The sequence below is a fragment of the Choloepus didactylus genome, chromosome 4 (assembly GCF_015220235.1).
Source record: "Choloepus didactylus isolate mChoDid1 chromosome 4, mChoDid1.pri, whole genome shotgun sequence".
Classification (NCBI taxonomy): Eukaryota; Metazoa; Chordata; class Mammalia; order Pilosa; family Megalonychidae; genus Choloepus; species Choloepus didactylus.
In genome coordinates this window covers 7,190,451-7,218,312 of record NC_051310.1, presented here as the reverse complement: position 1 = coordinate 7,218,312, position 27,862 = coordinate 7,190,451, and the positions used below count along the sequence as shown (strand labels likewise).

The following is a 27,862-nucleotide window of genomic DNA, read 5'->3' as shown; positions in this document are numbered from 1 at the left end:
GTCACCAATCGCAGAGGGCACTGAGGCCCGGAGAAGGGTGCCGTGTCCGGGGCTCCTCGAGCACTGACGGAGAGCCAGGACGTCAGCCCAGGGCTCACGACTTGAGGCCAGCATACTTTCCTTTGTGGACTTAAGATATTATGGAAATTGTCCTGGGACTGCCCTGGCCTTCTTCGTGTTCCTAGTGTAAGAAGCACCAGCAGTAGGTTTTTAACTGACAGTCACTGCTCCAAATGCAGGCTATGGGAGGTTTTTGAAAAAAAAATAACCTGTCACATTCATAGTTTGCTCTGTAGTACACCTGTGGTTTTCAGGTCCGTTATCTTCTACTCTCTCCACATCCTGTGGCAGCAGAACGACCACTCACTGCTTCCTGGAGGTGAGGAAATAGGCCCAGTAGTAGACAGACAGGTGTCCCAGTGCCACTAACGGGCAGGGTTAGACTTGGACCAAGTCTTCTGGCTCCAAGCTCAGGGTATTTCCACCATAAGTCACTGTGCCTCCCCCGCATCAACTTTTTTCCTCAGTAATCCTCCTTTTATGGACGATGATGCGCGCCCAGTCCTGTGCCAGGGCCTGGGGCCACAGAGATGACCAGAACGCGAGCCCTGCCCAAGGCCTGCTCAGTTTGGTGCTGGAGCAGTCCCATAAAGAGGTAACTCAAGAGCATCACATTAGGCTGTGTGCTGTAGAAGCATTGTACATGGGTTTCATGGGAGCTGGAGGAGGAAGGAGGGGTGACGCCTGGTGTAGCCAGGCAGGGTTTCCTAGAGGACATCCCATCAGAGACCACCTGTCAGATCCAAGAAATGTGGAGGAGTTTGGCATGGTTAGATACAAGGCAGACTTCGGATTTGTGACCCTGTGTTCTGTTTTCAGTTGGCAGCTCTGCCTCCCTGACCTTGGGGGTTCTTTGGGAAACAGTAGGCAATGAGTTTTAAAAGGCAGCCTGAATGCCACCTTAAGGGGCTTTAGTGTTACCTTCTAGACATTGGGAAACCATTTACGAGTTTTGAGTGGGTAAATGGTGTAATCAAATCTGCGTTTAGAAAGATGACTTTGCCAGGAATGGGGCAGGTGGATTAAAGGGGATGAGTCGCCTGGGGCCTTTGCTCTTTGGGGAGGGCGGGGATTTAATCACTTCTGGTCAAGTAGATCACTGCTCCCTGAAGAGGCCCTTCACCTCTAGGCCTGCCTTTAAGATCTGCTTGCCAACAAGCCTTCCCAAACTTAAAGGCTGGTAACAAATCCACAGACACAAATGCCTCCTCTTTCATGAAGTCTTCTTGGATCCCTCCAATGGAACTGATCTCTCTCACCTCGTCTGTTTGTCTAGTACACAGGGCTTAGCACCTCATAGACATGGTGTACTTTGATGGATGTTGATTGAACACCTAAGTGAAGGTCCCCTTCTTAGTATCTTTCCAAGTGCTTTGGTGGTTCAGAATCAGTAAGAGTCATGGAATTCTCATTGGGGACCAAGAACACCAATGTGGAAGTTTGAGGATTCTCACATCTCTGGAGGGCCCACTGTCGACATAGACCATCTCTGATGACTGGTTTGTTTATTGTCATGCTAACATCTCTTATGAATTATGTTGGGTCTTCTCTCACTACGTATGCTAGGGAGGCCCTGTGGGCAGCTGGCAGCTTTTACAGGTGGAAGTGGCCAGGTGTGTTTTCCCCTCCACATTCCCCTTTCAGGGGTCACAAATAAGTCTCTTCTGAATCAACTTGGGTGGGACCTTGATTAAGGACAGATTTACTGGTCATGAACTCAGAGTTGAAAAAGAGACTGAGGTTGGGTGGGAAGTAGAGGAGTTGGGTAATACTAGTAAGAATTTCTAGCAAGAGTTAAAATGCTTGGTGGGCAGCTGGAGTTTCTGGCTTTGATATGAACTCTTTGAAGTCTGATAAATGGAGAAGCTGGGTCACCATCCAATGAGTGACTTCAAGGCCAATGGCTTTGAAGGGTTTCTACTGAGCGTTAGATGAGCAGCAGATGAATCAGCTGAAGCAAAGCTCAGCTGATGTTCATGCATGTTGTTGGTATGGAAAGATATTAGTGATGTGTCAAAAACAAATTAACACAAGTTCATAGACTGCAGGCCAGGATGTTATGATTTAATTTTTTTTTATTTTAACTTGAATCTATCATTAGCTAGATCCAGACTGATTAAATTGAAATGGAATTCAGATGATAAGACTTGAAGGGAATCTCCTAAACCAGGAAATGACTGACAGATGGTGGCAATTGTCTGTTGGATACACACCCCGCTTTGTGCAGACTGTAATTCTGCCTGTCTACTAAAAAGCTCACAGTGCAACCTAAGTTTGTAAGAATGATGTTGATATAGAGATAACTTTGAGTTGTCTTTACTATGGGGAACAATGTAACTTGCAAACTTTGATACTTCCTAGTAATGACTGGCCCTGCAATTTTCTGTACTTCCCCCGACATACCAGTGAGTCGCAATTCCTAAATTGAAACCACAGGTAGAAATTCCTGTACTTTAGAGTGAACTGGCCTCAAATTAATGATCCCAAGCCCCACATCTCTGACAAGCTTCTCTGAGAAGTGAAATATTCTACTCTACAAGAATCTTTCCCATTCATTGCTTTACTTAATCTTTCTAAGCAGAGTATAGAGGAAGATGCTAAGACTCAGAGAAGTTGAGGTTTAGAATAGTTTTAGATCAGTGCAGGAAGCGCTCAGATGGCCCACTAGTCCAGGCCCCTCATTTTAAAGGTGAGGAAATGAAGGCTCCAAAAGGTAAGTGGTTTGCCCAAGGTCGTAGAGCAGGTTGAGTCTCCTGACTCCCAAGCTCAGTGCTCTTTCCACAGGCCCGGCTACCCCCATCTGGGAAGGTCGGGCTGCCCAGGGCTGCCCCAGCATCTCCAGGAGAGCCGTTCCCCCGCCTCCAGCCCGCGGTGAATCCACGATTCTAGGAGAGATGGTAGATGATGGTGAAGTAAATCAGTCAGCAGCAAATTAGCTTGTAACCATAACAGGAAATTTGGACAAAGGTTTTTTTAAATGGTGCAGTTTATTTGAAAAATAATTAATTAAAAAGGTAATTATATTTCCTTTCAACCCAGCCTATGGAACTGAGCTTCAACATCTGCCTTCCTAGAAACCATTTTTGTTGGCCACACTTAAAAATGGCACCATCGACTACAGGAAGAGATTTTTAAATAGACTGCAGTCCTTTTTTAGAGCAGGGAGTGGCTTAAAGGTAATGCACCACTGTCAAGATGGGCATTGATGCCCAGAGGGGCAGAGCCCAGGTCTGCAGCAGAGCAGCCCATGCCTCTTGCCCTTCTTTTCCGTTGGCCAGAAGATTTTGAGTGCTTACCCCTTTTTCAGGCCCTGTGTCTGTCACCTATTCAGTGTCTCCTTTAGTCCCCAGAAAAGCTCTTTCGGATAGAGATGCTTCTTCCAACTGCGTGGCTATAGGGTTTGAGGAACAGGTGGTTGGTGCAGGGCACTGGACTACCTAAAAGAATATTTACATTTCACTCCTACATCTGTTGGGTAAAGCACTTCACTTTTCTCAGCTTCAGAAAATAAAGATATTTATCCTTGTGTTTCCCACTTCACTGGCATGGCTGTTGTGACAATGGGAGCAGACAAAGGATGTGAAATGTGTTTCTTTAAGTGCAGATCACACATATGACGGCTACCCACTATTCCCCTTGCTTTTTCTTTCTCTCTTCTCTCTCCTCCTTCCCTCGCACTGTTGCAGGTTTTCAGTTAGAGCTCTTACATTCTTCCCGCAGCATCAGTCGTCATCCTTCATGCTGTTTTCTTGGGCCACCAAGTGTAGACCCATGTGGGTTGTAGCCTGCGGTTCCAGCCCTGCCACTAACCTGCCGTGGACTTTTCAGCTGGTTGCTTCCCTCCTTGGCTGCCACTTCCTTTACAGCAGGCTTTCTCGACCTCAGCGCGACTGACAAAGGGGCCAGGTTCTTCTCTGCTGTGGGAGGCTGGCCTGTGCACTGTGCAATGGGTGGCACCGTCCCTGGCCTCACCCACGGGGTGCCTGTAGCACCTCCCTCCCCTGTTGTAACAACCAAAACCGTCTGCAGACATTGCATTGCCCAGTGTCCTGTGGGGGTAAGATCAGCCCCTGCCCCATCAGAACCACTGCTATATGGTGCCCACTCTGTGGGATTGTTTCAAGTATGAAATATCTTCTAGAGCCTACTACATACTCCTTGTCCTGCCTTAAGACTCTGCTGGTGCCACCTTTTCACAGTTGTCATTCCTAACTGTTTGGACCGATTGAAGGGCCCCCTCTTCACCCCACCCTGCACCTGCCCCCTCCTGGTACTCACCAGCTGTATTATATCCGTCATCCTCTTGACGGCAGGGACTGTGTTTTATTTAACTCATATCCGTGGTGTTTAGTGTGGTGCATGTCATTTAATTGGTGCCCAACATGTGTTTGTTAAATGTCAAGATACAGTATTTTTCAGTCTGCAAAGCACTTTTCACATCTGTTATCTCAGTTGATCCTCACCAGAACTTGGTCAGGTAGAAAGCCTGGGATTTTTACTCCTGTTGTGTAGGTGAACACACATTCAGAGAGGCAGAGCCAGGACTATAACTAAGGTCTCCTGACTTTCTCCTGAACCCCACTTTCCCTTTGAGGAGCTGGGTGAGGGAACTCTGTAAAGTGGTGTTAGATCATTAGTTTCCCGTCTCTGCCCTGATGTTTGTTTTCCCTGGGTGCCTGTGCTTGGGGCTAATTGGTGAAAGAATTAGGGGATAGTCGGCAGATTCATGGAATCCTCTGTGGCCACTGTGGGCACCAGGGATTCTTAGCCAGTCTTAGACAACCTTTGCCTCCAGCCATATCCAGAATCTCATGGAAGCCAGGTTTACTGCCAGCCTAATTAGAACAGCGGTCAGAGAAGAAATGAAATCTGTAGATTCCTTTGGTTTGTTTTTTTCCATATTATCATTGAAAAAAAGAAGTGTTGAAATTTCAAATTCTAGGATTCCTTTCTCTTTAAAAACCTCTGAGACAGCAAGACTGCAAGACCAAACCTGGGGACAGTATGTAAGGAGACATTTGGTTATTTATTCTTCAGCAAACACAAGGCTAATTAAGAATTTTGACAAACCGTATAGACATGTCCTGGACTAAGCATCAAGATGCTTGGTTTCCAAACTCAGTTTTGCAACCACTGTTTTGAGACCTTGGGCAGGTCTTTTTCTTTCACATGGCCTTGATTTCTTCATGTTAAATGAGGGCATTAAAACCAAGAACAGAAACGGGTCATTTTTCAAAACAACTGTGTTGTGTAGACCACATAATTCTGGTTTTTTTTTTTTATTGTTTCCAACAATCCATGTCTCTTAGCCAGTGATTTTAGCCCGTTTATAGTATTGTGATTACTATACATTAGCACAGCATCTTTAAACTGGGGCGTGTTTATTCCTTAGGGTACACGAAGACTTCCTGGGGGATACGTTGGCAAGGATAGTTTTAAAGGAATCACTTTCCTGATTTCCCTTCCATATATATTCCATCCTAATAACAATCAGTCAGAACATGTGCCTGGGATCTATTGACTCTTCTTTCCCACATCTCCTTTCATGATGGCTCTTCTTATCACCTCCCTTTTCCAGATCTTACTGATCATTGCTGCTGGTCTCAAAGGAGAGCCTCCTGAGAGCAAAGCACAGAAAGCTCCTATAGAATAGAATGAAGAGGCCAGGCCTTATTCCAGCCAGGCTACCAATTCGTGGCATGGATCATCTAGTTATCTGGATTTATTTTTATTGAGATGAAGTTAACATAAAATTATCCATTTTTAAATGAACAATTCAATGGGATTTAGTACATTCACAAGGTTGTGCAACTGCCACCTCTCTCTAGTTCCAAAACATCTTCATCACCCCAAAAGGAAATCCCATAACCGCTAAGCAGTTCCGCCCCATTGTTTCAGACATTAAGTGGAAGTTCTTTGGGTGATGAGGTGCAAACAGCCGTGAAAGGGAGGCTCTGTTAGATCAGAGGCCCTGGAGTGGCAGGGGGAGAATGAGGGCATTGGAGCGCCTCCGGCTTACCTAACCAGACTCCTGCGAGGGTCCGTGGATTAGGGGGAAGAGCGTCTGAGGGTCCCGGGCTCTTGCCTTTATTGTTACCCTGAGGCGGGGGGGGGGGGTGCTTTCCGTGGATCACGGGGATTGGCAGACGCGGCAAGGGCCATTTGGAGAAGCTGAGTGCAGCTTGTTATCATCCAAGCCATGTGGAAGTACATGCCCTGCTAGTAAATGATGCAGCACAGGAGGGCAGAATCTTCTCATCCAAACAACGTAGAGGTACAGTTCACCCAGGGCAGGACTAACTGGGCTGGTTGCTCTGATGGGAAAATTATGCCCAAGCCAGGCAGGATGACAAGACACCAAATGTAATTCCTTTTATGACACGACACCCATTCTCCCTTTCCTCTGTCCCCTGGCAATCGCCAGTCTTCTTCCTGACTTTATGGGTTTACCTATTCTGAATATTTCTTATAAATAGAATCATATAATAATATGACCTTGTGTATCTGGCTTCTTTCACTTAATATATTTTCTTGAGGTTCATCCTCATGGTAGCACGTAGCATATACTGGTGCTTCATTCCTTTTTATGAGTGAATAATATTCATTGTATGGTTATATCACAGTTTATCTGTTCATCCATGGATAGGCATTTGGGTTGCTTCCACCTTTTGGCTTGCATGAATAGTGCTGCTGTGGGTGTGCGTGTACATATATTTGTTTGAGTTTCTATCTTCAGTTGTCTTGGGAATATCCCTAGGGGTGGAATTTCTGGGTCATATGTTAATTATGTCTTTAACTTTTTGAGGAACCACCAAACTTTTTCCCATAGTGGCTACCAGCAATGTATGTAGGTTCCAATTTCCCCCATCCTTGCCAACATTTTCCATTTTCCATTGTGGTGGGTGTGAAATTATGGTTTTTCTTTACATTTCCCTACTGACTAATGATGTCAACCATCTTTATATGTGCTTATTGTCCATTTGCATATCTTCTTTGGGGAAATTTCTATTCAAGTTCTTTGCCCATTTTTTCACTGGGTTGTCTTTTTGTTTAGTTATCTCTTTTAAAATTAAGAATTCAGAAGTGTATGGCTTTCACTGTGATCTGCATAAGCACATTTGAGTTGAAAAATTAGGTCAGACTTTTTCTGACAGAAAGTAAATCTGATTTGGCTGAAGGGTTTAAAAGAGGGAACAGGATTGCCAGTTAAGTTTGGGGGCAGAACTTTTCCATAAATCAAAACAGATTAAGCTTGCATTTTAAATTGCATTTGTAAATGTATTTGGCATATTTAAAGTACACATACCATATATGATGTTTCTAAATATTATGTCTTTTGCAACCGTTTAAACTTACCATGAAAAACTATAGATGTCACTTTACAAATATACCAGATAAGTACGGTAAACAAAGACGTCTGTGAATAAAGCTGAAAGAGGTGGGCTAGGGGCATGTGTGACACCTGAGGTAAAGATAGAAAATAAAGACTGAGACTGTTTAACTCAGCAAAAACCAGAGTGGTTAATAATTGTGACTAAATGTACATATATAAAAATGTTCTTGCCTGTGGGAGAACAAATGAATGTCAACCATACAGAGTGGTGAAAAGGGGAAGGTACGGGAGAAAAATATAATCAAAGCAAACTGGAGTCTATGGTCAACAGTAACATTGTAATATGCTTCCATTAAATGTAACAAAGGCAATATACCAAAGCTAAATGTGTATGAGAGGGGATATAAGGGAAGGATATGGGATTCTTGCTAGTGGTGGTATCTGACCCTACTATTATATTGTGTGATATTTTATTTTATTTTATTATCTTTTTTAATATTCGTTTAAAAAAAACAAACTTTTTTTCGTAGCAATCAATATGTTCAAGTGTTGACTGTGGTGATAAATGCACAACTATATGATGATACTGTGAACAACTGATTGTACACTGGATAATTGGCATGTGAATATAGCGCTATAAAATTATAGGAAAAAATATAAATAGGGATAAAAGTGCTGGAGAAAACATGGAGAGAAGGATGTACATATTTACTGTTGGTTAGGAAGTAGAATGGTATAGCGTTTCTGGAGGACCGTGGGGTGGTTCCACATGAAGCTAAGTATGTGGGGCCATAAGGTCCTGCAACCTCATTAGGGGGCATTTACTTGGAGGATCTGAGAGCAGGGACATGAATGGACACTGGTGTATATGGAGGCAGTATGCATGATTTGTAATGGGTGGAGATGGCCTAAGAGTACATCGACTGAGAAACAGAATGGGTAACTGTGGTGTGTGCATACAGCAGAATACTGAGCAACTACGAGAAGGAGTGAAGCTGTGTGACATGCAATGAGGTGAATGGATCCTGTAGACAGCATTTTTTTTTTATTAAATTCAGTTTTATTGAAGTACATTCACACACCATACAATCATCCATGGTATACAATCCACTGTCCACAGTATGATAACATAGTTATGCGTTCATCACCACAATCTGTCTATGAACATTTTCCTTACATCAGAAAGAACCAGAACAAGAATAAAAAATAAAAGTGAAAAAAGAACACCCAAATCATCCCCCCATGCCACCCCATTTGTCCTTTAGTTTTTATCCCCATTTTTCTACTCATCCATACACTAAATAAGGGGGTGTGATCCACAAGGTCTTCACAATCACACTGTCACCCCTTGTAATCTACATTATTATATAATTGTCTTCAGGAGTCCAGACTGCTGGGTTGGAGTTTGGTAGTTTCAGGTATTTACTTCTAGCTAGTCCAATACATTAAAACCTAAGACGTGTTATCTATATAGTGCATAAGAATGTCCACCAGGGTGACTTCTTGACTCCATTTGAAATCTCTCAGCCACTGAAACTATTTCGTCTCATTTTGCATCCCCCTTTTGGACAAGAGGATACTCTCAGTCCCACAATGCCGGGTCCACATTCATCCCCAGGAGTCATACTCTGCGTTGCCAGGGAGATTTACACCCCTGGGAGTCGGGTCCCACATAGGGGGGAGGGCAGCAAGTTCACCTGTCGAGATGGCTCAGTTAGAGAGAGGGCCACATCTGAGCAACAAAGAGGTACTCAGGGGGAGACTCTTAGGCACAATTATATGCAAGTTTAGACTCTCCTTTGCAGTAACGAGCTTCATAAGGGCAAGTCCCATGCTCGAGGGCTCAGCACATCAAACCAGTCCCAATGTTTGTGACAACATCAACACCAGTCCAGGTGAGGATGTCCAACACATCCGCACCTTCCCCCAGATCCTCGGGGCTGGGGAGGGGGAGGGTGCAAAAATATTTTTTATTATCTGCCCAAATTACTCTGGGATGTGTCACTATTTCACTCCAGCCTATACTAACCTACCGTATCTCACTTCCTATTCAAAGTTCCATGCAATTGTGGTGTTTGAACAAATCGACTGTAGAGTTGTACCATTTAGAAAATTAGATCCTGTACCAAATAGATATCTCTTCCCTTGGTCTCATATGGAAGTTGAAGTTTTAAAACACAATCAGTTTCAACCTTTACCTTTGGCCTGGCTTGCCCTGGTCTTAACCAGACCTGCTTCATTCATATCACTAATTGAAGTCTGGGCTCTTTTCCAGCTTTTTTTTTTTTTTAACAGTGGCTATATGCACTAATACTGACATTCATATCTGCTGAGCTCTAGCTCTGAGTTTCAGGTTGTAGACAGCATTTTGAATGAACTATGCCAGAAACAAAGGCAAACACTATAATGCCTCATCAATATGGACTAACTACAATGTGTAAACTCATAATTGAATCTTAGAGCACAGCTTATCAGGGGAACGCTTATTCTAATGGTCCCTAGATTGTAAGCTCTTACAGCAGTCCCATCTATTCCTGAATTGAATGGCTATCTCCATATTCTGAGATGCTGATTCCTTTGTGTATAACCTGATTGATCCCTGGAACTTTGGGTATCTGTGTGACACCTGAAACTCAGAGCTAGAGCTCAGCAGATATGAATGTCAGTATTAGTGCATATAGTGACTGTTAAAAAAGCTGAAAAAGAGTCCAGACTTGAATTAGAGATATGAATGAAGCAGATCTAGTTAGGACCAGGGCAAATTGGACCAAAGGGTAAAGGACGATACTGTGTTTTAAAACAATTTCCATGTGAGACCAAGGGAAGAGATGTTTATTTGGTGCAGGATCTGTATTTCCCAAACAGTTTAACTCATGCAGTTTGTTCAAACACCACAATTACATGGAACTTTGAATAGAAAGTGAGACCTGGTAGGTTTGTACAGGTTACTGTGAAATAGCGACACATCCCAAAGTAATTTGGGCAGAGAATAAAAATATATATGTAGGATCCCCTTGAGAAGCTGGGGGGAAATGTGGAGGTGTTGGGCTTCCTCACCTGGATTGTTGCTGATGTTCTCACAAACATTGAGGACTGGCAGTTTGATGTGCCAAGCCCTCTATCTTGTCGCTTGCCCTTATGGAGCTCATTACTGCAAAGGAGAGGCTAAACCTGCCTATAATTGTGCTGAGAGTCTCCCCTGAGTACTCCTTTGTTGCTCAGATGTAGCCCTCTCTCTCTCTCTAGCTAAGCCAACTCTGCAGGTGAACTCACTGCCCTCCCCTCTACGTGGGACCTGACTCCCAGGGGTGTGACTCTCCCTGGCAACACAGGATACAACTCCTGGGAATGAATCTAGACCCGACACCATGGGACTGAGAACACCTTCTTGACCAAAGGGGGGATGTGAAATGAAATGAAAGTTTCAGTGGCTGAGAGATTTCAAATGGAGTCGAGAGTCACTCTGGTGTGTGTTTTTATGCACTATGTAGATAACACTTTTTACGTTTTAATGTTTTAGAATAGCTAGAAGTAAATACCTGAAACTCAAACTGCAACCCAGTAGCCTTGATTCTTGAAGACGATTGAATTGTATAGCAATGTAGCATACAAGGGGTGACAGTGTGATTGTGAAAGCCTTGTGGGTCACACTCCCTTTATCCAGTGAATGGATAGATGAATAGAAAAATGGGGACAAAAACTAAATGAAAAATAGGGTGGGGGGGATGATTTGGGTGTTCTTTTTTACTTTTATTTTTTATTCTTATTTTTGCTTTTTCTGGTATAAGGAAAATGTTCAAAAAATAGATTGAGGTGATGAATGTACAACTATATGATAGTACTGTGAACAGTTGATTGTACACCATGGATGATTGTATGATATATGAATATATCTTAATAAAACTGGATTAAATATATATACCAGAGGATACATAGCTTTTCAAAATATTTTAAGGGGTGCACAAGCAAAAAAAAGAAAAAAAGTTGGAAGACCAGTATAGTAATACCTATTATTTTTGTTGATGTTCTGTATTTTCTATTTATCATGCTTTTCTTCTTGGCTTTTTTCTCCAGTTCTGCTTCCTAATATATGTGTTATTTTTTTTTAAATTGAATTGAAAATTGTAGGTTCTATTTTCATTCTTCTTGTGGTTACTTCCAACTAATTATGACCCATGCTTATGCTTGTTTTTCCTTATCATTGTTTTAAAGCTTCTCAGTGTTTATGTCTTCCCCTAATCTTCAATATTCTCTTACCTCCCTCTTTTCCTCATAGAGTGACCCCCCCCGCCCACCCACCCCCCACACACATTCGTATATCTGGAATTTTTGTTTCAAAGTTGTGGATATACTTTCTTTAAAAAATGGCTGTTGATTATCATTGCTTATTCAAACATAATTAAACCTCAGCAATAAGAAACTTTACTAGTTTATTGCTCCAGTTTTTAAAACCATTTTGCAGAGTGCAATTCTGTGGTATTTCATTCATTCACAGTGTTGTGTGCCCATCACCACCATCTCGTTTAAACATCTTCAACACCCTAAAAGGAACCCCACACCCACTAAGCAGCTACTCATCTCCCCCACCCGCCACCCGCCCCTGGCAACTCCTAATTTGTGTTCTGTCTTGATGAAGTTGCCTATTCTGGATATTTCTTATCAAAGGAGTAATAAAATATGTGGCCTTTGTGTCTGGCTTCTTTCACGTGGCATGTTTTCAGGGTTCCTCCACGTTGTACCAGGTGTCAGTCCTTCATTCCCTCTTGTGGCTGAAAAACACTCAACTGTGTGCACCCTCTTTTCATATCTTGTGATTTCTCTGAGGGAAATTTTCTTTCTTGCTGGAATATATCCAGTAAAATTTCTTCCAAAGGTCTATACCTGGTAAACTTTCTGAGCTCTTGTATGCCTGAAATAGATTTTTTTCCTCCTCAGGTTTAAATGACGTTTAATCTGTAAATTTTAAGATTCAGGGTTCTTTTCCTTCAGCATTCTTCCTGTTGCCAGAGTGGAGAAATTGGTCTGATTTTTATTCTTTTTTAGGCAGTCTGGCTTTACTTGGTAAGCTTTGAGGATTTTCTCATTTTCTTTGAGATTCTTAAATTTTATTATAATGTGTGTGTGTGTGTGTGTGTGTGGTTCCCTTATCATGTCTTTCTGGCAGCCTGCTGGCCCTTTCAGTCTGAGCTCTTGCACCATTCTTAAATTCTGTGAAATGTGCAATCATCATTCTTCCAACTATTTCATCTCTTCATTTTTCTTTCCTTCTGAGATGCCTTTTACGTAGAAGTTGACACTCCTACTTCTTTCCTCCCTATCTCTTTGACCCTTCCTGATGTGTCTGGGGTCAGTCCTTTGACCTGATTTTCTGTTTTTCATCTTTATCTGTTCTTTTATTGAGCATATCTGTTGAGCTCTTTATTTGAACAATTATATTTTTTACTAAAGAAAATCACTTGATGGTTCTTCCTCCTTGTTTATTCCCACTTCATGTTTTAATATCTTCCCTTATCTCCCCAAAGGCACTTATTAAATACTTATTGAATTTCTATTTGCCTGTGGTAGAGGTTGCTTGAGTTGTTATCTTTCTTTTGGTTCTCTTTTATTAGTACTTGCACTCCTCAGAGATGTTATAATTTTACCCTGAAAATTCATGATTATTTCCTTGGAACTTACCATTGCCTGGGCTAGTAATATCTGCTTATGCTCCAAATGAATTTGATCAGGAGCTTGGTTCAAAGGGAAGTATCTTGGGACAGGGTTGCCCTGGTAGTGCAGAGTTAGCAAAACCAATTCCTTTCCAAATCACAGGATTTGGAAAACAAGGCCATATCTCTACCCTTATGGTTCCGTTATTGAGTCCCCATCCTTTCAGCAAAACAGCTCAACCAACATTCGGATCATCCACTGTGTGCCAAGAATTGTGCTAGGCCAAATTGATTATAAAAGATGAATAAATCATGGTAGCCCTACCTAAAGGGTAATGCTCTCTGATAACTATATTGATAATATTACCAAATATAGAAGCAGCACGGCAGCAAGAATAATTTTCTCGGTCATGGGAATTCGATAAACACTCCATTGAAAAAGTGGTATGTAAACTAGGTTTTGAAGGGTAAACCCAAGTTTGATGCAGATGGGGTGGGAGATTGTTTCAGGAGAATAATAGTGTGTTCAAAGGCACAGAGGCCTGACCCACCAGGTTTGCGCAAGGAACTGGATGCACTTCCCACCCCCCAGGAATTCAAAGGTTTGATTTCACCTTTCTCTTTTACTCTCCTTTTCTTCTCCCCTTATGTGATGAAAGACAGATGTGATGACTGGCATGATGAAGGATTATGAAATGGTCTCCTCAGGCTGGTAGTGAGTAGCCACATTGCTTTGCGTCTCAGAGGTTGCTCAGGTGACATCAGGAGATCCTTTTTTGACCATTTACAGTTTCTTACCATGCTCTGGAGCTCTGGAAGAAAGCACTGCCTGAGGGCAAGTCCCAGGCCACAAAAAACATGATTTGGAGTTTGTTGCTTTTCATTTCTTTTCTCTGGTGTGAGCAATATGTTTGGCTATCACAGAGCAGGCTGAGGCAGGGCCTAGCAGCAAGAGCAGGGATGAGCTGTGTGAGTGAGCTGGAAGGGGAAGTGCTCTTAGCATCTTGTGGCTGGCTGAACCTCTAAGAAACGCCTCTCTGGCAAAGACATTGAGAGGTCAAGAATCTCCAGTGGATCCACTTCCATTTTTTTTTTTTTTTTTGGAGCCATAGTTGAAATTCTAAGTCTGAAATAATGACAGCACAAATAAAATATATTTTTAAAGGCTTGTGCAAATTTTCCACACCAGTGCAAGGTATTGGTGGTGGTAGTTTATGGGAACCCTGTATGTTATGCATGATTGTTCTGTAAACCCACAACTTTCTAATAAAGAAAAAAAGTATTTAAAAAAGCCTTATGCAACATTGCAAATAGTATTTCATGGTATGTCAGTGATGGTAATTAATTCTTTGTAGCTACTTCTCCACCCCCATTTTCTTTTCTCCATTTCCAGGACAGAAGGGCCTTCTATGTTGAACACCTTGCTTTCACTTTAACTCAAATTCTCATGAAAACCCAATATTATTTAAGCATAATTTATTGCTGTATTTCTTAGTGAAAGACTCTTTTTATCCTAAAACATCCCGCTGAGAGAGGGGAGAAAAGAGATTAGTTATTTACAGAAAAGGAAACTAAGGTCCACAGAAGTAACATGACTTTCCCAAGTCACATAACAAGTCTTTCAAATATATCTTCTAAGTAGAGTCTCTTTCATCATAGCTCCCTGATTTGTTTCAGCTCATTTTGCTTTCTGTTGGGGTCTAGCCATATTGAAAACAACTCTTTCAGTTCAAGTCAATGCAGTTATTGTTTAATAAGCCTTTACTATGTTCAAGATCTAGAGCTAGATGCTTTAGATGTAATATCCTGTGTGAGTTGTAGTGCCCTTTCTCTTCATTCACGCACTTGGGTATTTATTCATGCATATTCATTCATTCAGTCAACATTTACCCTGTACTACATCCTAAGTAATGTACTATGTGCTGAGCTCTCAACGAATTCATGGTAATACATTATAAGGTTCTACTTTAAACAGGACACATTTCTTAACTCCCTCATTAAATTCCTTCTCAGGTGCCAAAAGATACTCCTATTTTTCCAACATTTTCTCTTGACCTGATATGATTGGTTTAGGAGTTGGTGCTGTGCCTGCAGTCCATGGTTATGAATAAGGCTCATCCTTTCATAGAACAAATGAGAAAACCAGGATCAAGAGTGGGAAGTAAATGCCCAAGGACATACAGCATGTAAAAAATAAAGCAAATGCTAGAATCCATTCTCATGATACCCTGTCCAGAAATCTTTCCACATTTCTAGCTCCTTCTCATAATTCTACTCAAGTGCTTCATTAACACTAGATGGTAGAATTTTTTAAATACCCCCAAAAGGTTCACTCTTGCCTGTTACTCAAACTTAGTGAAACCAAAGACAGTAGTAACATGTATGAAGGACACAGCAAATGAGGGATGAAAGTGAAAGACACTTTTTTAGACTGAATATGTTTAGACTCAGGCTGACATCTTCAGAAATGCTCAGAAAATGAACAAGAATGTGCTTTGATGCTCCAGTAATCAAAATCAGCTCTTTTTTCTTCTGGCTATGACTGAGTAACTAGTAATGGACTTGCTTTCTTGACCAAAACAAACAAACAAACAAACAAACAATGAAACTGAACAAAATATATGACAAAACTGTTTTCAAGTATTGGATGGGTAGCACAGGACTCTGATCCTTGAGAGAAGAAACACACTTGATAAGCCCCACAATGGCTCTGGGTTTCTGCCTGGGTCACGTTCTGGTCTTCACATGAGGTGATGGATCTCAAGCTGAGAAGCGATCTCGATGAGCTGAGGAGGGAGAATTGGGGTTCCAGGCTACTGAAACAGCTGGACTTTGCAGGGTAAGGAGCCAGAGAAGAGAGAGCCTTGTGGTGGGGGTGAGAGCAGCAGAGGTCTGCACAGGGGTTCACTTTGGGTTGTTGTCTAAGGACTGACTCTCCCTGAGGTCTCCAGAGATGGTCTGTTGTGGGCTTAAGAGCTGAATGATGGAGCCAGAGGTCTTGAGTGCTGGAAGATGTTGGAGATCCAGCACGATCTGAACAAGGAGACCTCACGGAGCACCTCAGGCATTCTCTTGAGACCCCATAACAGCCACACCTTAAGGGTAAGGACCATGCTCTAGAGCAAGGACCACATCCTAGGACTGAGTTCAGAATGGAAATAGAACTTAAGAAAGAATTAAACCAAGCCTGACAGCACCAAAACACCTGCCAGTAATTCACCTGCCTGCCTGAACAAACTCAGCACTGTTTAGAGGAAAACAACATAATCCAGATCCTCTGCAAGCAAATACTTTAAAGCAGCTATTATAAATATGTTGAATTGCTTAAAGGAAAAGATGGATAAATTGAGCAAGAAGATGGGAAAGCTAAACAGAGAAATGGAAATTATTTTTAAATTTTCCAAATGAAAATTCTAATACTGGAAATGAAATGAAAAATTCACTGGATGGGATTAAAAACGAATCAGCAACTGCAGAAGAAGGGTTGAGTGGACGTAGAGACAGATCAGTAGAAATCCTCTAACCTGAAAATAGGGAAAAATTTTTGAAAAAATTACTAACAGAATCTGAGTGATCTGTGGGACATTATCAAGAAGCTAACATATGTGCATTTGGAGTCCCAGAGGGAAAGGAGGAAGTGTGCAGGAAAAAAAAAAAGAAATAATGGCCCCAAATTTCCCAAGTTTGGTGAAAAACATTAACTTACATATCCAAGAATCTCATTGAACTCCAACCAGGATAAATACAAAGAGAGCCACATCTAAGCACATCATAGTCATACTGCTGAAAACTAAGTAAAAAAAAAAAATCTTGAAAGTAGCCAGATGTATCGACTGAAGAGCAGAATGGTAAACTGTGGTGTATACGTACAATGGAATATCATGTGGCTGCAGAAAGGAATGAAGTCGTGAAGCGTGCAACAAGGTGAAAGAACCTTGAGGACATTATGTTAAGTGAAATAAGCCAGAAACAAAAGGACAGATATTGTATGGTCTCACTAACATTAACTATAATGAGCAAATTCTGAGAATTGAATTTGAGATCATAGGTTATCAGGAGATAGAAAGTGGGCAAAGATTGGGCAATTGATGATTTAGAAATACAGAATGTTCAATAAGGCTCATTGTAAAGGTTCCTAGATTGTAAGCTCTTACAGCAGTCATATCTATTCATGAGTTGTAACAGTTATCTCTAAATTCTGAGATTGCTGTGCTCTTTGTGTATTATCTGGTAGTTCCCTGAAACTTTGGGTATCTGTGTGACACCTGAGACTCAGAGTTAGAGTTCTGCAGCTTTGAAAGGCAGCATTACTCCATACAGCAATTGTTAAAGAAGCTGAAAAAGAGATCAGACTTCAATTAGAGATATGAATGAAATGGATCTGGTTAAGACTAAGATAAATCAGAATACAGGATAAAGTATGATGTTGTCTGTATTTTAAAACTTCAGCCTCTATGTGAGACCAAATAGAGATGTTCATTTTGTCCAAAATTTAAATTTTCTGTAGCACACTATCCAATTTAACCTGTCTGGTCAGTTTATTTAAACAACTAAATTACATGGAACAGAATAGGGAATGAGATCTTGTTATTCTGTACAGGTTATTGTAATACCCTGATACATTCCAGAGTATTTGGGGTAGAAAATAAGAAAGTATTTGTAAAGTCCCTTGAGGGACTGGAGAAAAAATGTAGAACTATTAAAATTCCCCACCTAGGGAATTCCTGATATTCTTTCAAGCATTAGGGACTTGCCCTTATGAAACTTATTTCTGTAATGGCAAATGTAAGCCTGCTTATAATTATGCCTAAGAGTCACCCCCAGAGAACCTCTTCTGTTGCTCAGATGTGGCTCTCTAAGTCAAAATTTGCAAATAAGCTCACTACCCTCCCCCCTACATGGGACATGACTCCCAGGGATATAAGTCTCCTGGCAATGTGGGACATGACTCCCAGGGATGAGCCTGGCCCTGACATCCTGGGATTGACAACACCTTCTTGACCAAAAGGGGTAAGAGAAATGAAACAAAATAAAGTTTCAGTGGCTAAGAGATTTCAGATAGAGTTGAGAGGTCAATCTAGATGTTACTCTTATGCAATCTTCAGCCAGATATTGCTTATGGCCACGATATGCCAAGCCCCAACCATCAGTATTCCTGAAAACACTAAAGAATATCCTGGGCTCTATCTAAGACTCTGTAAAAGTTTTGCTTATGGAGTTTATTTTTTCAGAAACCTAAAGCCTCCATATGGCTCCTATCCCAGATAAGCCCTGAAATCCAGAGGTACCAGTCTCTCCAAGTACATCAACCAGTTTCATTCCTCTACCCCATAATGCTGACACCCCTTTTCAGCACAAAGAGATTAGAATGGTCATTGTCCAGATATCCTTCAAGATTGAGAGAATGATCAAATGAGGGGGAGAAGTTGTAATTGAGAAGTTAGGATTTAACAAATGATTATGACTACTGACTCATTATATAGATATTTCTTTTTAGTTTCTAGTGTATTAGAATAGCCAGAAGGAAATACCTGAAATTGTTGAACTGTAATCCAGTAGCCTTGATCTTTAATAATGATTGTATAACTATACTGGTTTCATCTTGTGACCGTGTGATTGTAAAAACCTTGTGACTGACACCCCTGTTATCCAGTGTATGGGTAGATGAGTAATAAAATAAAAACATCATGGAAAAAAAGAAGTGTGACTCAAATTTAGCATAAAGTTAGGTGGATATTGACTACACAGGTTTTATTCTCTGTACTTCCTGTTTGAACTATTTCCCAATTAAAAATAATTTTAAATATATAATCACTGCAAAAAAAAAAAAAAAAACACACACTGATATCACATACTCCCTGATATGATGTACGAGAAAGGCATGCCAACTCATCAAGGTCATGAAAGACAAGAAAAGACTGAGAAACTGTCACAGATTGGAGGAGACTAAGGCGACAACTAATTGCAACTTGATATCCTGGATTAGATCCTGCAACAACAATAAAAAAGACATTAGTAGAAAAAATTGGGAAATCTGAATATGGTCTGTAGTTTAGGTAACAGTTTTGCACCAATGTTACATTCTTGGTTTTGATAAATATATCATGATTATATAAGATGTTAACGTTAGGGGAAGCTGGGTGGAGAGTATACAGGAGCTCTCTGTACTATATTTGCTACTTTTCTGTAAATGTAAAATTATTTCAAAATAAAAAGTTAAAAAGAAAAAAAAGAAAAAAGGTCTATCCAGGGGAACAAGGATGTGTTTCTGACCAGAAACAGTGGAGGCCAGGAGACAGTAGGAAAAGTGCTGAAAGAAAACAAATCAGAATTCTCTATACAGAAGAAGTGCTTTCAAAAATAAGGCAAAATAAAGACATTTTTCAGATAAAAGAAAAGTAAGAGAATTTGTTCCCAGCAAAACCTGCTATACAGAAAACATTAAAGAAAGCTCCTCAGGAAAAAGAAAAAGGATACCAAAAAACTTAGATGTTCAGGAAGGAACGAAGACCATAGAAAGAATAAATATCTGGGTAAATATTAAAGACTATTTTTTCTCTTAATTTCTTTAATATATATATATATGATTATGGTAGACAGATTTCTTAAAAATTTATATATATGACTAGTATGGTAGATTGAATTACATTCCCCTATTTAGACGTGTTCTTAATTTGCATTCCTGTGGTTGTGAACTTGTTGTGAACAGGGCTTCTTGAAGATGTTATTCTTAGTTAAGATGTGGTCCAACAAAATGAGGGTGTGCCTTAATCTGGGTTACTGGAGACCTTGTAAAGATAAGGCCACAAGGAGAAACAGGAAGTCAGCAGAAACCCAGAAAGGAAAGGAGGAGATCACCACGTGACAGGAAAGCCACGGGACCTAAAGGATCCCCCCAAGCCAGCACAGAATGCCAGGTCTTGAGGGGGAAAGCAGGGCCTCACTGACGCCTTGATTCAGGGTTTCCTGTTCTGAACCCATGAGCCAATAAGCTCCTGTGTTTCAAGCTAACCCATTGTATGGTATTTGTGATAGCAGGTCAGGCAAACTAAGACAGCTGTTTAAAACAAAACAAAAAATACAACATTGTATTATGGGATTTTTAGTGTATAACTATGTGATACATGTAATGGCTATGCCATGAAGGATGGGAGAGGAAATGAAATTATACATTCACAAGGGTCTTAACATTTTACATGAAGTGGTACTATATTAATTCTAAGTGTATTATAGGTAGTTAAGGATGTATATTGGAATCCCTGGAAAACCTCTAAAAAATAATGTAAAGAGGTAAAGCTAAAAAAGTCTACAGAGAAATTAAAATGGAATTCTAAAAAGTATGTTTGCCCAAAAGAAGGCAGGAAAGGACGACTAGGGGAACCAAAACCAGATGGAACAAACAGAACACAAATAGCAAAATAGTAGACCTATATTCAGCTTTATCAATAATTACATTAAATGTAAAAGAACTAAAAGGTAGCGATTGTTGTATTGGTGGCAAAGCAAGACTCAGTCATATACTGTCTACAAGAGACATTTGTTTTAAATACAAAGAGACAGGTTGAGAAGTAAAAGGACAGGTGATAGGCAAAATAATACCCACGGCCAGAGATGTTCATGCCCGAACCCCCAGAACCTGTGAATACGTGTTTTTCCACAGCAAAAGGAATTTTGCTGATGTGATTAAGATTATGGACCTTGAGATGGGGAGTTTATCCTGGATTGTGCAGGGGGCCCAGTCTAATCACGAGTCCTAAAAAGAGGGCCTGTCCCTGCCGTGGTCAGAAAGAGATGTGACAGTGGAAGGAGGGTCAGGGAGCTGCTACACTGCTGACTGTGGAGATGGAGGAAGAGGTCGTGAGCCAAGAAATGAGGGTGCCCTTTGGAAGGTGGAAAAGGCAAGGAGTGGATCTCCCAGAGCCTCCAGAAGTGCATGCAGCCCTTCCAGCTCCTTGCTTTCAGCCCAGCAGGGCCTGTGTCAGACTTCAGATCTGCTATTATCCTACAAAGCCACACGATGGTAAGTTTGTGTTTTTATAAGCCACTGAGTTTGTGGTAATTTGTTACAACAGCAATAGAAAACCAACATAGGATGGAAAAAGAAACCACATTATGTCAGAATTTGTGGTGTGTAGCTAAAGTAGCGCTTAAAGGGAAATGCATATCTTTAAAAGCCTTTTAAAATGTATTTTCAACATTCAGAGTGCTTTCCAGTTAGAACTGATCTTTCTTTTGTTAGTATACCTCCCCAGCTAATTTTCATTATATTGATAACATTTTTTATAATCCCATTAGTAAATAGTCATCACCCCTATCCATTCCCATACCTTTGAATTCACCAACATTAACATATTTGCACATATTAGATTATCATTCCCCCTCCACTAACTTCTATCTCTAGGGTCCCAATATTCTACATTATAAGACATTGATTTTACATTATTCAGGGAGTACATAGAAGTGGTAACATACAATATCTCTCCTTTTGTGTCTGGCTGATTTCACTCAGCATTGGATCTTCAAGATTCATCCATGGGTTGCCTTACATTTCAAGACCTAACTCCTTTTTACTGCTGCATAGTGTTCCATTGTATGTATATACCACATTTTGTTTATCCACTTGTCTGTTAAAGGACACTTGGATTGTTTCCATCTCTCGGCAATTGTGAACAGTGCTGCTTTGAACATCAGTGTCAAATGTCTGTTTGTGTCACTGCTTTCAGATCTTCTGGGTATATACCGAGAAGTGGAAGTGCCAGATCGTAGGGTAATTTGATATCTTGTTTTCTGGGAAACTGCCATACTGATAATAACATTTTAATGCATCTATTTACTCACTTATCATTCTCTTCCTTTCTAAACTGTAGCAGCCTTTAAGGAGCAGCAATGTCATTCTTTTCATTTTTTTGTCCCTGGTTTCTAGCGCTATGCATGACTGTTAGTGGGCTCCCCGTACATTTTGAATAAAAGATTGGGACTGGATCTTCTCTTCATGGGAACCTTTGTAAATAGTCAAAATAGGAATTATTATCCCCGTTTTACAGGTGGGGAAATCGAAGCCCCAGGCTCAGTTATGAAAAAGTGACAAAGCCGGGTTTCCAGTATTCTCCAGCACTTTCTTTTCAGACCCTAAATTGCTGGCTGAAATATCACAGTTAGAGAGAAGTGTCTCCGCAACAGAAATGCAAAATTTATACCAGAGTAAAATATTAAGCAGTTATTAGTGCCATCGTACAGTTTTTATTCTCTGGAGGGTTAGCAAGGACTCGTACAAGTTCTTGGCGTCTTTCTATAAAGGCCTTTAGGAAATCATCTGCGCTGACCCTTCACTTTCCTTTGCAGCTGGAAAAACCTAGGCCAAGACTGCTAACATGATTTTAACGAGACAAGACTGTTCAGTGAGTTAGAGGTGGAGCCGGGCCCTCTGGGCTTCCTGCCTGGAGGCTTGAGGTTTCTGGCCCGGGGGGGCTGAGGCTGTGCCCCGGAGCCTCCCACGCTGCTGGGGGCTCTGTGCTGTTGTTTCTTGGTTCTCTATTTTCTACCTGGGTTTCAGTTTTTAACTTCGGTTTGTTTCCCCTTTGTCTCTGGTTGAGTTTCCTTTTCCTGTTTGGTTTGAAAGAGAGTCTGAAAATCAAGTTGCTGCCTTCAGAGGGTCTGTGGTCCTCTGGCCGGCACAGCCTAGTGGGATAAAGGGCTCACCTCCTCGAGGCTCCTTGTGCTAAAGCCTTCAGCCATGGCCACGGGGTGAGTACTGGAACCCATAAAAGGGACAGAGGGTGTCAAGCAGAGTCTCGGAATCTAAAAGGTTAAGAGCTGAAGGGAGCCTAGAACTCATCCCAGGTCCCTGTTGTGCTAACAAGGAAGTCAAGGGCTAGTGAAGCTAATGAGGGCAAGGGACTGGCCCAGGACCACCCGGCAAGTCCGTGAGCACGTCCACTCCTCGGCGTCCACTGGTCGCTCCATCACACAGGCCTGTGTGTCTCGATGCCAGTGCTCTCTAATGGCTTCTGTGTCAAAACAACTCACTTAGTTGTTCAACACCTGTCTCAGATTGTAGGGAGGAGGGTTGGAGCCCTGCAAGGGGGTGTTTGTTTGGCTCAGAGGTGTGATCAACAGGTCCTGGATCTTTTTTCCAGAATGGCCTGAGGCAGGTTGTTTTCTCCTAATACTGGGGAAAGAGGGAAGAAAGAGGGTTCCTTTTGTACCAGAAACTTCATGGACTGTAATAGCAAGAACCTGACCACCTGCTTCAGACACTGGTGGCCTTAGGTCCCTGGTCACTTGGACTCTTCCTGTTCAGCAGGCAAGTAAGCCGCAGCCGGGCTAAAAGCTGTACTTCCAATTTTGAGTGCCCTTGCTAAAAGTGAGATTACCTTTTGGACATGACTTTCCCTGCCCTCTGACCCCGTGAAAGATCGAAGGTTATAGGACAGGGTTTTATCCTCTGGGAGTTTTGGCATTTGTTTGAGTAACTGATTACAGCTTTATAAAATAATCCCTTGCGTTAAAAATTATTTACAATTTCCAAAGTGCTATCTCACCCATTTTCTTCTTGAATTCCTTTAGTAACCCTGCTGGGTAGGTAGGGAGGGCATTATCTCTACTGCTTTGTGGATGAGGCAGCCTGGCCTCGGAAGAGTGGTGGGGCTCCATTGGGGCTGCACAGCTGCTGAAGAAAGGACTGGAACTAGAACCCAACCAGAACGGCCCGCCCAGGTTTTATACAGGACACTCTCGGGCTCTTTAGAAGTACTTGGTAGTGAGTTATTAAAATTGGCATTACAGTGGGTAGAATGAGTCCAATGTTCCTTCTGGTCAGCAGGAGGGAGCTCTGACCAGGGGCCATGCTTCTTGCCTTGCGGTGCAGTTCCTGAGCTGTTGGAAGTGTTTCCTCCAGGTCCCAGAGTCTGACAGGGCCAGGGAAACATGTTTTGTTTTGTTTTGTTTTGTTTTGTTTTGTTATCATTTTAGTAATTTTCCTTTAGCTTTAAAGGATTTGTGGGCATTGCTGTGGTAAACAAAATACTTTCCATTTCAAAAGCATGTTAAGTTTCAACTGGGGTTGGGACCCAAAGTCATTTTCAGTTGTAAATTACATTGTGAAAAGTTCTAGCAGCTTACTCCATCCCTGCATTACTGCATCCCTGATTGCAAAAAAATAATATCAGAAGTAAATGGGGTGGAAGCCAAGTGACTTTTTTAAAGGGTCTTTAAAAGTAGTAGAAATCTTAGAAGTTTCCATCTTGACCAGACCGTAGAGACCATCTGCAGTAGGTCACTGAGGTTAATGAAGCTTCAGGCTTCCTCCCCTCCACTTCCACCAAAATAACTCTGCTTTTAACTCTTTTATATCCTTCCCAATATTTCATTAAGGAAGATAAAAGTTGTATTGTTGTTGATGACGGTGATTTTGAAGTCTGAAAACTCCTTATCTCGTCCAGCTCCGGAGCCCCCAGATTAGGAAGTGGAGGCACGGAGCTGGGGTGGACAGGCTTGTCTGTGGCGCGTGAGCAGCAGCTGAGTCAAAACAGAAGGCCGGGTCCTCTGCTCCCTGCCTCGCCCCTGCCAGTGCTGGGTGCACTCGCCCGCAGGTCACAGCACGACTCACAGCGCAAGTGCTGGCCGGAGCAGCGTTCGCGCAGCTGCGAGAATAGCACCTGTGAGCACTAGCCTTTTGGTTTGCCTCATGCTGAAGTGATGGGGGTGATGGCCAGAGGCCTCCGTTACTGTGGTGCCTTTATGGTGGGGTGCAAGTGGGGCCTTCGTGTCATGAAAACACAGCTCATCAGCCTGGCTCTGCGTCTAACAGTCAAGACACATGTTCTCAGCATTTACTATGGTGTGGGGACTAGGATTTCATTTAAGCACCTGACAGTGTACAGAATGTGTTCAATGGCATAATTTCATTTAATCCTCACATCAGTCCTGAAGATAGCAAGTATTTTTATTGTTTATTCCAATTCATAGAGAAAGAAATGGAGGCAAAACTTAGGAGTAATCAACTTGACAAGAAATGTAACCAGTTTAAGTGATAGATGCGGGACTTGAACTCATGTCTACTGACTACAGATACTTGTGCGTTGAATTCGAGCTGGTCTCTGCCCTCAGGAACTTGTGATTGAGTGAGGAAGTCAGCACTCACAGAAATGAAGACAGTTAATTGTAAATACCACACAGTGTAGACGATAAAGAGCAGCAAGAGTTGAGAGGCTAGGGGCTATCAGGAAACGACTTCCAGGAGAAGTGGGATCTCAGGTAAACTTTGAAGAAGAGGGAAGATTTTTTAACAAGGGACTGAGCAGTCACCCAGGGGGAACTGAACCAGACAGAGTCTTGTCCTTAAATGGCACTGGGGGCTGTGGGGATGGAGAAAAGAGGCAAAAAATCATAGACAGGAGACGTGAAAAGGATAAAATGGAGCAAAGTGGTGGGGGATGACTGAGCCCCTGCCTTAGCCATACCTGTAGAGGGGACATTTGAACTGAGATCTCAGCAGTGTCCTGAGGCAGCCATGCAAAAATCTGAAGATGAAAACTTGGGGGGAAGGTACCCCAAAGTAATTGCCACTTACTTCCACAGTCCTGCAAATCGTAAATAAGAAAAGATGTAAGAAGTATCACACGGCCTGGGCCCACCCACAGGCCCCCTCCCATGTCTGTGCTTCTGTGGTGGGTTTGGGAAGTCTCTAAGAGCAACTGATATTTCCTCTGAAGCAATGTCCGCAGAGGTGAGTCAGACCAGGGGGTCCCAGACACCACTGAACAAGCCCTCGGAGATCATGCAATCTAGTTACTCTCCACTGGAATTCACTTCCCTAGGGAAGCAAGGCCCAGTCACCTGGGGAGTGCCTCAAAATTTTCCACCTCCCCCTATCCCAGAGAATCCCATGTGCTTTCAGCTGAGAAACATCACTATAGAGGTTCTAGGCTGTTTTAGTGAGAATGTGTTACGTTCCTCAGGTATCCTAAGAGAGAAAAGGGTTGAGAACTGGTTTAGTCCAAACGAGTCACTTTGGTAACTGAACCCATTGAGGAGAAAAATATGAGCAGCTACCCTTTTTTTTGAGTGCTCTGCATCAAGCTCTGTGCTAGGTACACTATGCACGTTGTATACAGCCTTCATCCTCGGAGGTGGCTGTTGTTGCTGCTGTTTTATGGATGGGAAAACAAGGATCAGCAAAGTTAGGTTACTTATTCCGGGTCACATCGGCATCGCTTGGCAGAACTGGGATCTGAAGCCAGGTTTCTCGAGCCTTCAAAAGCTGTGCTCTTGGCCACGGCCACTTGAAGGAACTTGCCCAAAGTCAGAGTCGGGACGGGACGCGAGGCCCCCTGCTTGCTGTCTGTTATTTCACCCTGGTGGTCCGCAGGGGCACAGAGGTCTCCTGCAGCCCCTGCCTATCTCTGTCCACAGCCTGTTGATGCCCGACCTCCCCCACCAGCCTGTAAGCGTGTCATGAGCAGGATGCTTGTTTTATTCATTTCTGTCTGTCCCTGTGCCTGGTAAATACATGCACTTAGCCAGTGTTTGTTGAACTGAGCCGAATTGCTGCTCTGATAATCAGGGGTGTTAGCCTGGCCTGAGCTAGGCTCTCATTCCCAGGCTGTCAGTGACCCTTGAAGATGAACTATAGCCCCATCCTTGGCCCACCCCAGACCTCCACAGCTGTCCCAAGGCTGTGCTGAAACCTGTTCCATTCCCATGAGTGGTCAACATCACAGACTCGGGGGCACAGGCTTTGGGACCCAGGAATTCATGAATGTTGTAGAGGCCTAGTGGCCTGATGTCCACAGGGCCTGTCGGACGGCTCCCCCAGGAGATGGCTGCAGCCGCGGCCTGGAGAGCACATGGGAAGGGGTATGAGGCGGGCTCAGTCTGCGAGTTGTCAGGCTCTTTCAGCAGGTGGTTGTAGCGTCTTTGCCAGATTCCACTAGACTTCACAGAGAAGTGGGGGCCAGCTGTCCCCGCTTCCGTGATGGGGGCATTAGAGTGTAGGGAAGGCAGGTATCCTGGATGCATGGGACACGGCCTTCTGACCCTCTAGCCAATCTAGATGGAAGAAAAGGCCCTGGGTTGATTTTAACGCTGAATTTAGGCTTCAAATCTTTCTCACCCCAAATCTTTCTTTAACTCTAACAGTCACAGAAATGGAGCTTAAACAGTCATCACTTTGCTTTTGGCATATTAATATAGGCAGATCCAAGTTGTTGTTTTCATTGCTGTAAAGCAGCAGTTCTCAAAATGTGGTCAGCAGAGCAAACCTTTAAGGGGTCTGTGAGTCAAAACTATTTTCATGGCAATACTAAGATGTTAATTGCCTTTTCACTCATGTCTCCCAAGTGCACCCTGGAATTTTCCAGAGGCATCATGACGTGTGCTTGTGTATTCTTGTGTTTTATAAAGACCTCAGTTTTTACTTCAAATGTGGTAAATATGGATAGACATAACTACATAAACACAGGTTTGGGGGCTCCTCAATAATTTGTATGAGTTTCCAGGGTTTACTGAGACCAAAAAGTTTGTGAATCATTTCTGTAAAGTAATCGGTTATGTGACTGTAGCACAAAGTGCAAGGATAGAAATGATTAACACAGAACTCGAGGTGGTGGTTCCCATGGTAGAGAGGATGGGGCTGGGGTCCGGGGAGAGGGTGCTGAGGTTCACGGGAGCCGCACGGCTGCAGGACATGGCGTTCCACCTCCCAGGCTGAGAGGCGGGTCGAAGGAACCTACTTCTCACGGACGTGAAGCATTTTAAGTTTAGCACGTAACATTAAACCTGTTCCAAACCTGTACCTAGTGAGAAAAAAGAAAGAAAAAAA

General features: G+C 42.4%; 1 protein-coding gene across 6 annotated transcripts in view; it reads left to right on the top strand.

Moving 5' to 3' along the window:
* The window catches only part of EVL (Enah/Vasp-like), a 192,849-nt gene that overhangs the window by 77,463 nt on the left and 87,524 nt on the right, over positions 1-27,862 (top strand). The window contains exon 1 of one of the 6 annotated variants that reach the window (XM_037831892.1): positions 22,603-22,785. The exons of the other annotated variants lie outside the window; for them this stretch is intronic. Coding sequence (XP_037687820.1) covers positions 22,775-22,785 — 11 coding nt within the window. The 5' untranslated portion in view covers positions 22,603-22,774. Of the gene's footprint in view, positions 1-22,602; positions 22,786-27,862 lie in introns of those variants that run through there. 6 annotated transcript variants of the gene reach the window in all.